Raw genomic sequence first — 12,495 nt, forward strand, 5'->3', positions numbered from 1 at the left:
AAATTTTCTCTGTTTGAAAGTTAAAAATGAAAGACTGGGGAAATGCCACGTAAGCTAGGAAAAATAATGTGAGCTCAGCTCCATGCTGTACACTCAATGTAGCACATGATGCCCTCTGACTACAGAGAAGGAAAAGCAAGGAGGCTTCCTTTTTCCCTCTGAGCCCTCCTGCGGGAGCCCTTAGACTCCCTGGTTTCTGTTTCTTTCCCTGTGAATTCATCAGAGATCATCCTTCTCCTTTGTGTTTCCCACACTTTCCCCTCAGCAGGGTCCCTGAGGCCATTGTCGCAGGCTCCGTATTGACTAGAGAAACAAAATATTTTCTTGTCTAGACCAAGGTTCACATGTACTGCCAGTTTCTTCCACGGAAGAGTGAGGGATGAAGGCGATGGGAGAGAAATCTGCTCCTCTCAATATGGCTTGACAACAACGGAAATCAGTTTCTCATTCCAGAGAGAGAAGCTGCTCCTGGTGTTGTGCTGGTCAGACCGTGTTTTCAGGGCTGGCCGTGACAACTGCCACACGGTGACCATCCGAACAGCAGAGTCAGAACACAGGACTGGAAATGAAAACTGACTTTTCTTTGCTTGGTCTAGTGTTTGCTTGGCTTACTTTGATTTGTTTTGAATTGGTTTGACCTTGGGGAATTGTATGTACTTAAAAATCAAACAAATGATTGATACTGTCTGTATGTCTTGTTTTGACATAAAAACAGCTAACATTTGATGCTAGCTGTAGAGGTTTCCCTATAAGAATCCAGGCCTTTACAGAGCAAATGATATCAATGTTCTATGAAATGGTCAATAGAAGCACTACACCTAGTCCCAGCATTCCTTACCATGGCTTTTTCCCAATCCCACTGAACAGGTTGCTGTACTCCGTCCTTCCTCAATCTGTTGCCAATGAGCTGAGACACAAGCGTCCTGTGCCTGCTAAAAGATATGACAACGTGACCATCCTCTTCAGTGGCATCGTGGGCTTCAACGCGTTCTGTAGCAAGCATGCCTCCGGGGAAGGGGCCATGAAGATTGTCAACCTCCTCAACGACCTCTACACCAGATTTGACACACTGACTGATTCCCGGAAAAATCCGTTTGTGTATAAGGCAAGTCCTGACCTTATGGTGATGCAGTGCTGTCAGACCCTGCCCGCTAGGGGCACTCCATTCAGTTCTCGGACTAGAGCCTCCGTAGATAGGAAGCCTCCATGTGTCCCATACTTACCATTATCTTAAATAATCACCTCTTGCTATAAAGCAAGCGTGGCAAACTCAAAGGCTAACACGGGCCAAATAAACGAGGCCTGTGGCCCACGGGCCACGAGTTTGACATGCTTGCAATAAAGCATTCTCTTTCTTGTAACCAAAATGCATGGAGCAGATGATTCCCCAGTTAAAACATAATGTTCAGCAGCTTTCTGGCACTCACATGAACAAATTTGAGCACACGTGATATAAACATATATTTTCACTAGCGTTCCCGTTGCAGGAAAAATCCTGCAATAGGGTTTCCTGCTGCACTCTACCCCACCCTGCCTGCTCTCCTCCCTTGTCCCCCACCCCACGATCTCTGCCAGCCCCCCTGCTTTTCTAACTTCTCCGCCAGCCCGCTCTCCTTCCTTCTCCCCTGGCCCCGCCTCCGCTCCTCCCTTCTCCTCCCCCCGGCTTGCTTGCTTCTCTGCAGCTTTGCTCCCTTCTGCAGCTCTTGGCTTCTTTCTACTCTGTTGCGATATGCAAATTAGCCGCCATCTTTGTTGGGGTAATTTGCATATTCGTCCTGATTGGTTGGTGGGCGTGGCTTGGCTGGTGGACGTGGCTTTGGCGTAGCGATGGTGCGGTCAATTTGCATATTCGTCTATTATTAGATTAGATGCTCTGTACAAGACATTCTTGCTGAAATGTATACTAGTAAATGCTTTGTACGGTAAAGAAGTCCTGGAGCGTGAGGCATGTGCTGCAAGTTTAGACAGCATCAACCTGAAGATAAACATTCACATGGCATTTCTGCCCTTGGTTTCAATGAGAAGCAATGATAATATTGGAAAAATGAAGTCAGTGGAATATTGCTTCGTAAAGGAAAGAATGTTAACTACACCATCCACGGGCATCTGGAGTAATATAAGTGCCACGAGAACTATTTATTTTATAGTCGTTTTCTGAGCTTCAGTGTAGCAGCTGGTGAGCAAATCATACAAATAAATGGTTAAGGACCGTGATAAATCATTGAACTTCAGGCAGTGGCTCTTGTGCCATTAAACTCTCACTGCTTGGGTGTGTTTGCAGGGGAGGGGAAATAAGGCAATACGTTGTTTTACTGAATTATAAGGGTATCTGAGGTGCGACACCAGGACTTACAAGAGGAAAAATAATGCTGTGGCTACTCCTGCCGGTCATCAAAGACCTCAAATGCCATGTGTGTAAATTTCAAATAATGACAAAGTTTCAGGTTGTTGTTGTTAAAATTTTTACAGAACTAAGAGGGAGGAGAGTTTAGAGTTATGGATAGCCTTGGACAAGTAATTTTTTGTATAGGAATAGCAAGTGAAACAGTCATATTTATGCTAACCAATAAATATCTAACTGTCTGTGCTACGTTAGGTGGAGACTGTTGGCGATAAGTATATGACAGTGAGTGGTTTACCAGAGCCGTGCATCCACCATGCACGGTCCATTTGCCACCTGGCCTTGGACATGATGGAAATTGCTGGCCAGGTTCAAGTAGATGGTGAATCTGTTCAGGTTAGTAAATAAAATAAATACCACACTAGTGGTAGTGGACCTCTGTAGACAACCGATTCATATTCTTTTTTAAAAATATATATATTTTATTGATTTTTTACAGAGAGGAAGGGAGAGAGATAGAGAGTTAGAAACATCGATGGAGAGAGAAACATCGATCAGCTGCCTCCTGCATACCCACTACTGGGGATGTGCCCGCAACCAAGGTACATGCCCTTGACCGGAATCGAACCTGGGACCTTTCAGTCTGCAGGCCGACGCTCTATCCACTGAGCCAAACCAGAAAGGGCCGATTCATATTCTTGACCTGTCACAAATTATGTACAAGGATGGCTATCTTCATAGCAAAGACTGAAATATTTTAAATAAGTATATGACAGTGAGTGGTATTACATTTTTTTCATAGAGATGGCAAATCTCTCCACTTATCTGAAATTAGTCTACCCCGTGTACTGACAGTTATGAGAATGAGATAAAACCTCCTGTCCCTTCTGTTGTTGTTTTTTTTTCTTTTCTTTTGTTTTTCTTAAAATCTCTTTCTTGTGTCTCATAAGTTGCAGAGTCACATCTTTGAAATCTTAAGTCTTTAGAAAGGGAATGTTTCTCTTGGAAGACGGATTTTGTGAGGGTTTTTATTTTTGTCTGTAATACATTTGGAGTTTTTGTAGGGAATTCTTATGATTTTTGTACAGTGACTCTACATTATTCTGTAATACAAAATAAATAACTATTAGTGAGTTATTGTTTAAAGTTACTGAAGCAAAGCTTTGATTTCCGCAGATAACAATAGGGATACACACTGGAGAGGTAGTCACAGGGGTCATAGGCCAGAGGATGCCTCGCTACTGTCTTTTTGGAAATACTGTCAACCTCACCAGCAGAACAGAAACCACCGGAGAAAAAGGAAAAATCAACGTGTCTGAATATACGTACAGGTAAGAGAACGCGTCTGGGTATTTACTGATTTGAAAGGAAAATGTCTGTTTGCACGTGGGTTTCACTTTCTGAGTGAATTTTTTACCTTTAAGCAGTTATCACCTTCACTCTTAGGACTGTTTAATTTGTATTTGAGAAGATTGCGTCATTATTCTCACTTTAAATGTTTTCATATCATCTCAGAAATTCCAGATATGATCATTGCTCCTAAAATCTTGAACTACCTTTAAGCACAATTTTAGTGTGTGGTCCTTGCTGTCTCCATAACTTTGGTACATGCCACTTCCTCTCTCCATGCAACTATATTCTCTAATTCTCTCCCTACTCTCTGTCCGCTGTCTTTCAGATGTCTTATGACACCAGAAAATTCAGACCCACAGTTCCTCTTGGAGCACAGAGGCCCAGTGTCCATGAAGGGCAAGAAAGAACCAATGCAAGTTTGGTTTCTATCCAGAAAAAATACAGGGACAGAGGTATGACTAATCAGAGGCTAATTATTTTTTTTCAAGACAGTTTATAAAAATGTGGAGGTAAATCTTAATCACTGAAAACATGTTTCATTTGAAAAGAATTCTTGTTTCCAGAATTGAACTTTTAAGTAAAGTAGCCAAAATACTGCACTATCAATGAGCCAGTTAGAAAATAAACACAGCATCTCCCTCATAAATGTATACACACTTTAACAGCTGATAGCTCAATTTTGAAAATGAAATGTATTCTAATAAACACCATCTTTATCATTATTCAAAATCTGTGTATACATTTTTGGAGACACCCTATACTTCTTAAGGGATACTTTGCGGTTGCTGGCTTTTGAAATTAAAACCAAAATCACTAGATAGAGAAGACCTGTTTTTTGTTCTTCCTCTGTCATCTGGCTCAAACACAACTGAGATGAGTGGGTTGTGAGGGGAATCCCCTGGCCTTGTTTCCTCAACTCAGAGAGGAAGGGAGAGAGAGAAACATCAATGGTGAGAGAGAATCATTGATCGGCTGCCTCCTGAATGCCCCCCACTGGGGATGGAGACCGCAACCTGGGCATGTGCCCTGACGGGAAATCAAACAGTGACCTCCTGGTTCATAGGTCGATGCTCACCACTGAGCAACACCAACTGGGCAACCATGAGGTTTTAGATCCTTCTAAGGGTCAAGGACCTCCCGGTGGAGTGTTTGGGGGGAATCTTTGGCAATTCTGGTTTCTTGGGTGTTTTACCTACAGAGAAGAGTGATTTATACTTTTCCAGAATGTAAATGATTTTGTAGGGAAGCTTTAGGTTCGTGCTAGCACTGGGGTTGTCCTCCAACCGGAACCCACGTGCTGGAGTGGACCTCAGAACCCTGGCCCCAGACCTGAAATCCCATGACTGCCAGTGAGCTGCACACATGCAGGTCAAGCCCAGCCTTTCCCACTCGCAGTGTGTGGCATCAGAAACTAGTTGGACACTCTGTTCCCCTATTGATGTATTGGTTCTGTAGAAGGGGTGAGACCACTTGATTACATTTCTTTTCCTGTATGTATACATCCCCTGAAAATGCTTTTAGAGTATAACAAGTCCTGAAAGGAATGGAATGCCAAGTTTTAAAATATTTATCTTTATCCTCTTTCAGCTGTTTTTACTTTAAATAATTTACTTCTGGGGTTGGCATGCTTACTGATGTTTTCTGATAAGTTTAACTGTACCTCAAGTATTGGTCCTTGTAGCTGGGTGGCCCTCTTTCACCCAGAGTTATGGTGGGAATGCTTAGAAAAACGGTAGACAGGAATGCAGGTCCCCCACTCTTATAGAAAACGATTTTTTTGAGAGGTACTGTCAGCTTTATCATCACTGAAAATGAATCCCTTGTGTCTTCCACTTTCCAAGGAAACAAACCAGGATGACAACTGAATCTTGGACTGCGGGAGGAAGACTGGGATTAGGTTCCGGTTATCCCATAACATACGGCAAGCCTAGGAGCAGTTGTTACCTACGGATACAAATTCTTGTTTTGTCTTTTTCAATGATCCCAAGCCTTTCTCTTAGGTATGTCTTTCACTACTCATTACTCAACTTGAGCTCTGCTTTGGATTCTTTTCAAGGTTTAATACATTATCTAAAGTTCGGCTTTAGATGTGGATGATATGTGCTTCATGTGTCTAAAATCTACTACAAGTATTACTCAACATGGTAATTTGTAAATGGTAAGCACCCAATCCATATTTGTTGAATTTAGTTAAATGAAACTGAACAGTATTTGGCCTTGTGTATACAGACCATGGTTGACCAAATCTGTTTCATGCTTCATATATAAGTATATGTATATTTTAATGACTATAACATATAACAAACTTTATATCATGATGGTGTATAGCATTATAGGAATCATTTTCTAAAGGAGTGGATTGTAAGTTTTAGGGAGAAAAAAATGATTTATTTTCAGATTCCCAAAGTAAGGATTAGTATATCATGCTAAGAAAATAGGGACTATTTTGAAGTGTGTCAATTTCCCTTCAGAAATATAGAACACACATGTCTGCTGTTAAAATATTTGGTTGCTCATTCAAATCATGTGGCAATTACAATTCCTGTAAAATGCTATTGTTTGTATTGTATGTCTTGTATTAAACCTCATTAAGTACACACAGTGGTCACAGAAAGCTGCACTCTTCCCCAGCGAGCTATTACATTAGCGTGGGATACAGGACTCTAACCACTTCCAAGAATAAAGCTGGGACACTCGGTCAATCAGAGCCATTCCTGGCCTTTTATTCTCAGAAATGAACTTCTTTTTCTTAGTTTAGAAGGATGTGATTATATCGAGGGCACCATGTTCAGATAACTTAGTTTAATTGCAACATAGGATGCATTCCTATTGGAATAATTGGCCTGTTCTTAAATGTCTCCATAATTTATTAATATCTATCTTTACAAATTGTACTGCAACTACTTTTGTGTAAAAATGTTTGTCTTTAAATTTAGTATTTCATATCAACACATCGATATATGTATAGATGTTCCATGTTAATGTGTAAAAGAATCTGCAATAAATTATTTTTTCCACTTGTCTCTTGACAGTTTTTACATCAACAAACATGATATGGATGTTGTCATTTTATTAATGCTATTTTTGTACATACATTTTATGATTTTACCTATTATAAATATAAAATCAATTTAGACTCATTGCTCTTATAAAGTTTAACGCTCCTCTTAGATAGGCATATTCTAAAATGTGATTTTTCTTTAGAACTGACAAAATGACAGAAATAAGACCAGATCTGGCAAGGGGCGGGTGAAGGAGGGAAGGAATATACAGGTTAATATGCAGTGACAGCAGCTCTTGAAGTGCTCACAGTCTTTTAAGGAATGAAAGACACATATATAAATAATAAAAAATATGTGATATTCATATATTTGTAGTGATAAAACATACATACTCAAGATAAGGAAAAGACTACATAGAGAAGGAGCGAGGAGAGGGAGGACCGGGTGGGGTGAGAATAGGAGAAGATAGGGAGGCCAGTTGGATTTTATGGTGCTCTAGTTTAAAGATGAATTAGTGCCATAGAAGTAAGGACCTGCATCAGTTCGTAGCTGTGGATGAATAAGTGGCCACATACTAAACGTGACAAGCTCAGGGGAGGTATGGCAGGCCTTATAAATTCAGAGACTGAAATTAACCACATAGGATGGTATGAACATAAAAATTCCTACCTAAAGGTAGGGCATGGAGGGTAGTCACATCTTAGGCCTGTAGCTTCTTTGACAAAGGTCTGTCTTTATCTAAGTGAACCTGTATACTGTGTTTTTGCATCTAAAATAACATACCTTTGAAATGTCAGAGTAATCTTTTCCTAATGCTTGGGGCACACCCACCTCACCAGAGCAAGAGGCCACAGAACCCCTTATTGTTATCTTGTTCCCAGAATACCACCCCCATGTGCTGTAAATGTTCATTGTTAAGTATCCTATACCCACCATGTAAAAGAAGTATTTGTCTCTCCATTTTAATTTTTATCCAACCTCAGTGATTACTTTGCTTTGCTTTCTCCTGCCTCCCTAATCTACCACCAATGGATTTCATGTATCCCTCCTAAATCTCCTCCTTTGATTCTAATCCTATATAATAAAGAGGGAATATGCAAATTGACCATCACTCCATCACAAAGATGGTTGCACCCACAGCTGAGGCCAAGGTCCCATAAGGAGCCTTAACCAGCAATCAGCAGGGACCTGAGGCTATGCCCTCCCCCGCCCCTGTGGGGCTTGACAGGGAACCTCGGGACATGCCCCCTACCTGGCAGGGCTTGACAGGGGACCTCAAGGTGCGCTTCCCGTCCTGGTGCTGGGCGAGGGGACCTGAGTCTGCACCCCCCTGACTGGCAGGGGTTGAAGGGGGACTTCAGGCCATGCCTCCCACCCAGCAGGGCTTGACAGGAGATCTCAGGCCATGTCCCCCCACCTGGTGGGGCTTGATGGGGGACCTCAGGCCATGCCCCCCTGTCCTGGTGCCAGGCCAGGGGGCCTGAGGCTACGCCCCCTGCCTGGTGGGGCTTGACAAGGGTGGGACTGGCCACATCTGGATCTAGCCCAATTGGGGGGGGGGGGCAGCCGGGTCTGGGTCTCACGCGATTTTGAGGCACATGTGGGTGGGCAGGGACTTGACTCTGGGTCCCATGGTGCGCCCCAGACTCTGACAGGAGGAAGGTTTTCATATATATTTTACTAATTTTCTTTCATCTCTGACACTTCTATTATAGAGAAAGGGCAAATAGCAATATTAAATTATTTCCTCTAATTAATCCCCTTTTAATGTGCACAAACTTCGTGCACTGGGCCACTAGTGTATAAAATAAGCTGCAAATGGCCATTCTCCAGAGTGTTTTCCCAGTTCTTTGAGATTTTGCTTCCCAGCAATTGTGGTCATTTGGCTCAAATAAACTCTTGTTAAGACATTTTCTTAAACTGGATGTTCTTTGGTCCACATGGCCTACACGCAGTGTCTCTAGTTTCCTGTGTAACTCTCATATGCAGATATATTCTATGCATCAGGTTTGCTTTGCATGAAGCCGTCTTCCTAATTTCTAAGTTTAGTGAACACCAATCAGTCTGTTTCAATGGCCCCAATGACTACTGCATGCAGGCTTAAAAAAAGGTATTATTCTCTTTTTATTGTTTCTGTGAAATTCTTTCCCAAACATTTTTGTGTGTGAATATTTGAAAACAAAGAAAAGTTAAAGGAATTGCACAGGGTGCAACCATACACCTACCACTAGATTTTATAATTCTCAAAAATTCACTGTATTCTGACAATTTCATTTTCTAGCTTTCTGTAGTCTGCTGGATTCAAAATTTTTTGAGATACAGTTCAGATACTATGAAAATCTCTTTTTTTTAAGGTGTCCAATTCAATGGTTTTAGTATATTCACAGGGTCATTCAACCACCTAATTACAGAATATTTGCATTATTTCAAAATGACATCCTGTACACATTACCAGCCACTCCAAATTAACTGCTTCTCTCAGCCCCTGACACCCACTAATCTACTTTCTGTCCCTAAGAATTTGCCTTTTCTGAACATTTTATATTGTGATATTGTCACTTGTAATAAATTACAACATATTTGGTCTTCCTTTCTGTCCCAGTTTCTGACACAAGTTTCTAAAGCCCCTGGAGTTTCCTAAGTGATGAAAATGACAAAGATCTATTTTGTTATACTAATGATGACTTTGGAATGCGCCTGAGGATGGGGGCTGGTTTCCAATGGAGCCACTCTTGTATTTAGAGGGTTGGAACTTCCAGTCCTCCCAACCCCCGCCTCTGACCTCCAGGGAGGGGAGAGATGTTGGAGGTTAAAACCATTACCAATGGTCAGTGATCTAATCAATCATATCTGTGCAATAATCCTGTATAACAAAAGGCTAATATGCAAATCAAAAGGCAGAAAGACCAGTCCATATGTTGTGCACTGACCACCAGGGGGCATACGCTCAATGCAGGAGCTGCCCCCTCTCCCATCTCGCTGTTCCTGAGTTAATAGGCTTTTAAGTAAGCAAACTATTTCTCTGAGCTTGTGTGCCATTGTAGCAGATTAATCAAGCCAAAATTGGGTGTTGTGGGAATCTTAGATTTGTAGCAGGTGGGTCAGAAGCACAGGAGATGACCTACACTTGCAACTGGCCCCTGAAGTGGGGGCAGTCTTCTAGGGCTGAGCTCTTCAACTGTGGAATCTGATACTATCTCCTAGAACACTGATTTTCAACCAGTGTGCTGCAAGAATTTTAAAACATGCAATATGTCTGGCAGTGTGGCTCAGTGTTTGAACATCAACCTATGAACCAGGAGGCAATCGTTCAATTTCCGGTCAGGGCACATGCTTGAGTTTCGGGCTCGATCCCCAGTGTGGTACATGGGAGAGGCAGCCAATCAAGATCCTCTCTTATCATTGATGTTTCTCTCTCTCTTTCCCTTCTTCTCTGAGATCAATAAAAATGTAATTTAAAAAAACATGCAATACCTGACTATTTAATCAGGGACACTAACCTCTTTTCCCTTAGATTGTCAAATAAAAAAATAACAACAGCCAGCACAACAATAGCATTCCAGTGTGAATGAATAAAAATTATACCCTTTTTTGTCAGATTGGCAAAAAAAAAATATATTTTTTGGTGTGCTGCAGAATTTTAGGAATTAGTTTATGTGTTCCATGAGATGAAAAAGGTTGAAACTCGGTATCCTAGAAGATAGTGTCAAAATTGAGTTGATTTGTAGGAAACCTAGCTCATGTCATGGGAAGTGTTTGGTGGTGTGTGTGTGGCGGGGGTGGGGGGTGGGGGTGGGGGCGGGGGGAAGCCCACATTGTAAATGGGTGCAGAAAAGTCATTACTTATCTGCTTACCCCTAAGTATGTTTTTCTTCCTGCAGCCCTCACTAAAGACTCATAGAACCTCTGGGAGGCAGCAGAGAGTGCTGTTTAGAATGCACATGGAAAAGAACAGGGAAAGACACAGGGTGTCTCCTAGAAGTGCATTTCACCATCTCTGTTCCCAACTGACCAGCACTTCCTGTGCTGGTCAATCCATCTCTTCCATCAGCTCCCAGGTTCAAAGGAATGTCATAAAAATAATTATCTCTTTTGTCCATTTGTGTAACATGAAATTCATTCACACATACCTAGTTCAGAATTTCACCCAAATATTTCCTCTGAAATCTTAGGAAGCCATGTACACTTGTTAAAACGGGCACTTTGTAATAGAAACGATTTGGACAGAATAATTGTAGGCAAACTAAGTTTCATGTAGTTCATGTTAGAAGCTATACAACACAAATATGAGAGTACTGTTTATTTACAAGGAGAAAATTGAAGAACCCCTCATTTTGCATTAATAAACCAAACCAAAACAAAAAAACACAGGGCAGAGAGCAAAGGACCTGAGTCCAGTTCTGGCAAAGCCAGCCCCACAGTCCTGACAAGTCCTTTACCTTCTTAAGATTCAGTTTCTTAATCTGTATAAAAGGAGCTGGCCAAGAGGTTATCTAAACTTAATTCTTGCTTCCAAATTCCATCATTTTTTTTTTGGTAAAAATCCCAGTGAAGCAATGGTATGACTTTGGCCTGGCCTTTTTGAGAATACTTAAAAAGACAAACTAAACTCTGAACCATACTCTTTCTAATAGTCCAGGAACAATGAGCAGATCAAGTGAGGGATTTTAAAGCTAACTTCGAAGAAATAAATCTGGGTGGGGCAAGCACCTGGTGAAGACTTTTGACTCTAAGCTAAAATCACAATGACTAATCCAGATTAGCATATAAGAGCCTTAATGTATGTGTTTCTGTTAAACATTGGCCCTGTAATGTTTATTTAATTATGTTTCCTAAGTTTAAATTTCTTTATAAAGAGTTGTGTTCTTGATTCTCTAAAAATAAGGGGAGAAAATGTACCTCTATTTTAAGTAGCCATCCTTTCAAATAGAATATAACCTCTTAAAACGAAAGACAGGAAGTGTCAGTATTACAGAGATAACTTTTAAATTAGTACTAATATAATTTATTGCCCATTTTTTATTAACTTACAAAACATCACCCTTAAAAAAAAAAGAAATCCATAGTTAAGACATGGAAACAATTTAGGTGTCCATAGATGAATGGATAAAGAAAATGTGATACAAATATACAACAGGATATTAGTCAGTTTTTAAAAAGAAGGAAATCCTGTTATTTGCAACAACACAGGTGGACTTTGAGGGCATTATATTAACTGAAATAAGTCAGACGAAAAGACAAATACTGAATGATCCAAGACAGTTGAACTCTTAGAAACAGCAATTAGAAGGTGGTTATCAGGGTTGTAGGAAATGGGAAGATGTCAGTCAAAGGGTCTAAACTTTCAGTTATAAGATGAATGAGTTCTTGAGACCTAATGTACAGCAAGATGACTTTAGTTAATAATAGTGATGTGTTATACCCATGAAATTTGCTAAGAGGGTAGATCTTTAGTGTTCTCATCACTCACATAGAAAAGGTAACTATGTAAAGTGATAGATGTATGCATTAGCTTGGGTGTGGTAATCTTTTTGCAGTATATACATGTCAAAACATCACATTGCACACCTTAAAAATATGCAATTGTTGTTTGTCATTTATACCTCAAAAAAGCTGGGGAAATTATTATAACAACTTAAAAAATAAATTAGAACACCTCTGTAAACACCTTCTCTTTGGTGTTTTTCTGCATGACACAAACAACCTTCAATATAATTTATATATACCCACGAATATAATGCAATCATAAAGTTGGGCAACCACAGCACCAAAATCTGATATTGTGAGTGCACACGGTCT

General features: G+C 40.7%; 1 protein-coding gene across 1 annotated transcript in view; it reads left to right on the forward strand.

Moving 5' to 3' along the window:
- Positions 1 to 6,715, forward strand: part of GUCY1B1 (guanylate cyclase 1 soluble subunit beta 1) — a 44,630-nt gene extending 37,915 nt beyond the window's left edge. The window contains exons 10-14 of the mRNA XM_079772062.1: positions 868 to 1,105; positions 2,597 to 2,737; positions 3,518 to 3,672; positions 4,020 to 4,146; positions 5,536 to 6,715. Coding sequence (XP_079628188.1) covers positions 868 to 1,105; positions 2,597 to 2,737; positions 3,518 to 3,672; positions 4,020 to 4,146; positions 5,536 to 5,559 — 685 coding nt within the window. The 3' untranslated portion in view covers positions 5,560 to 6,715. The remainder of the gene's footprint in view (positions 1 to 867; positions 1,106 to 2,596; positions 2,738 to 3,517; positions 3,673 to 4,019; positions 4,147 to 5,535) is intronic.
- The last annotated feature ends 5,780 nt before the right edge of the window (positions 6,716 to 12,495 follow it).

This window comes from Cnephaeus nilssonii (assembly GCF_951640355.1).
Source record: "Cnephaeus nilssonii genome assembly, chromosome: 5".
Classification (NCBI taxonomy): Eukaryota; Metazoa; Chordata; class Mammalia; order Chiroptera; family Vespertilionidae; genus Cnephaeus; species Cnephaeus nilssonii.